At 41.1% G+C, this 2,100-nt stretch overlaps 1 protein-coding gene across 1 annotated transcript in view; it reads left to right on the top strand.

Annotated features, from left to right (window-relative positions):
* Nucleotides 1-21: 21 nt before the first annotated feature.
* The window catches only part of LOC107474249 (uncharacterized), a 4,590-nt gene continuing 2,511 nt past the window's right edge, over nt 22-2,100 (top strand). Inside the window, exons 1-2 of the mRNA XM_016093849.1 lie at nt 22-259; nt 359-1,373. Of these exons, the coding sequence (XP_015949335.1) occupies nt 22-259; nt 359-1,373 (1,253 nt within the window). The remainder of the gene's footprint in view (nt 260-358; nt 1,374-2,100) is intronic.

The following is a 2,100-nucleotide window of genomic DNA, read 5'->3' as shown; positions in this document are numbered from 1 at the left end:
TGGGAAAGATATAAGGCACTAATGAGAAGATGTCCCCCTGATATGTTTAGTGATTGGGTTAAGCTCCAAAACTTCTATGAAGGCTTAAGCTTCGAAGCAAGGAATGGACTAGATTACTCATCAGGAGGATCCCTCAACATGATGAAAACTGCCGAGGAGGCTCAAGACCTCATTGAGATTGTGGCAAACAATCAATACTATTACTCATCAGAGAGGCAACATAACCCAGCCCCAAAGAAAGGCGTGATGGAGCTTGAAGGTGTTGACGCTATCTTGGCACAAAATAAGTTAATGCACCAACAAATCCAACAACAAATGGAGATGATAACAAAGAGAATGGATGGTTTGCAACTTGCAGCAGTGAACGCAACAACTCAACCATTGCTTGAATGGAACCAAGGTGAAGGGACCAATGTTGAACAACCACAAGAACAAGTTCAATACATGCAGAACACTTCAAATTCTCAGGATGAATTTCATGGTGATACATACAACCCATCTTGGAAAAATCATCCCAATCTAAAGTGGGGTGAAAATCATTGGCAAAAGAACAACAACCACAACCACACCCGTAACACAAATAACCAAAATCACCATGCCAACAACACTAACCAATTTAGAAAAACACAAAACACATATCAACCACCTCATATTAATTCACAAACTCACCCAAATAACCTTCTTGCACCAACATCCAACTCACAGAATTACTCACAAAATTACTACACTAATCCACCCAACAACTTCCAACAACAATCAACCCCCATCATACCCCCAATTGACCATCATGAAACTAGAATTTCAAGTCTTGAAGCAACCTTGCAAGCACTTGCTCAAACCACTCAAGCCTTAGCTAAGGGACACAAGGAACATGAGGTCATCATGAAGAATATTGAGAGACAAGTGGGACAATTAGCCAAACAAGCCGAGCGACCAACCAATGTTCTCCCAAGTGACACAATACCCAATCCAAGAGAAGAATGTAAGGCTCTGCAGTTAAGGAGTGGCAAGGTAGTTGGTGAAAGTTTGAATAAAGAAGCAATAAAACCCAAAGAGCAAGACACAGTGGAAATACATGTGGAAAGGCAAGATGAAGAAAAGGCTTCAACATCTAACAAAAGCAAAGAAGCTGTCAAGCCACAAGGCAACCCACCTAGACAAAGAAGCAACCATGATAGCAATGAGAGTGTGAATCCACAACAAGAAAACAAAAATGAAGGAGTAAAAGCCTATGTACCCAAGCTTCCATACCCAACTAGGATACACAAAGGAGCAAAGGACCAACAATTCCCAAGATTCTTGGAAATCTTCAAGAAACTTGAAATCAACATCCCATTGGCAGAAGCTCTAGAACAGATGCCATTATATGCAAAGTTTCTTAAGGAATTGATCACAAAGAAGAGAAGTTGGCAAGAAAAAGAAACGGTGATTCTCAATCAAGAGTGTAGTGCCATCATTCAAAAAGGGCTACCTCCAAAACTCAAAGACCCTGGCAGCTTTCTCATACCCTGCACGATTGGGAGCATGGCCGTTGACAAATCACTTTGTGACCTGGGAGCAAGCATTAACCTAATGCCACTCACCATGATGAAGAAAATGATGATTGAAGAGCTTAAACCCACAAGGATGTCACTCCAACTTGCTGACAGATCCATCAAAATACCAAATGGAGTAGTTGAGAACCTCTTGGTGAAGGTGAAACTTCATATTCCCAGCTGATTTCGTGGTCCTAGACATGGATGAAGAGGGAAACAACTCAGTCATTCTTGGTAGACCCTTTTTGGCTACAGCTAGAACAATCATTGATGTGGAAAAAGGAGAGATGATTTTCAGAGTGCATGATGAGCAAATGACCATAAATGTCTTCAAAGCAATGCAACACCCTGTTGAGAAAGAAAATTGCATGAGGATTGATGTAGTAGACTCTTTGGTTGAAGAAGTGCTTGACACAAACCATCAAATGAAACAAGAGGAAGTCCATAACATCAAGGACCAAGAGGGGAACAAATTGGAAGCATCAAAGGAACCAAGTGAAGTTACGAAAGAAGAGGCACCACAACAAGAGTTGAAACCACTACCCCCTCATCTTAAATATGCATT

This window comes from Arachis duranensis, chromosome 2, assembly GCF_000817695.3.
Source record: "Arachis duranensis cultivar V14167 chromosome 2, aradu.V14167.gnm2.J7QH, whole genome shotgun sequence".
Lineage (NCBI taxonomy): Eukaryota > Viridiplantae > Streptophyta > Magnoliopsida > Fabales > Fabaceae > Arachis > Arachis duranensis.
This window is presented reverse-complemented; position numbering and strand designations above follow the sequence as displayed.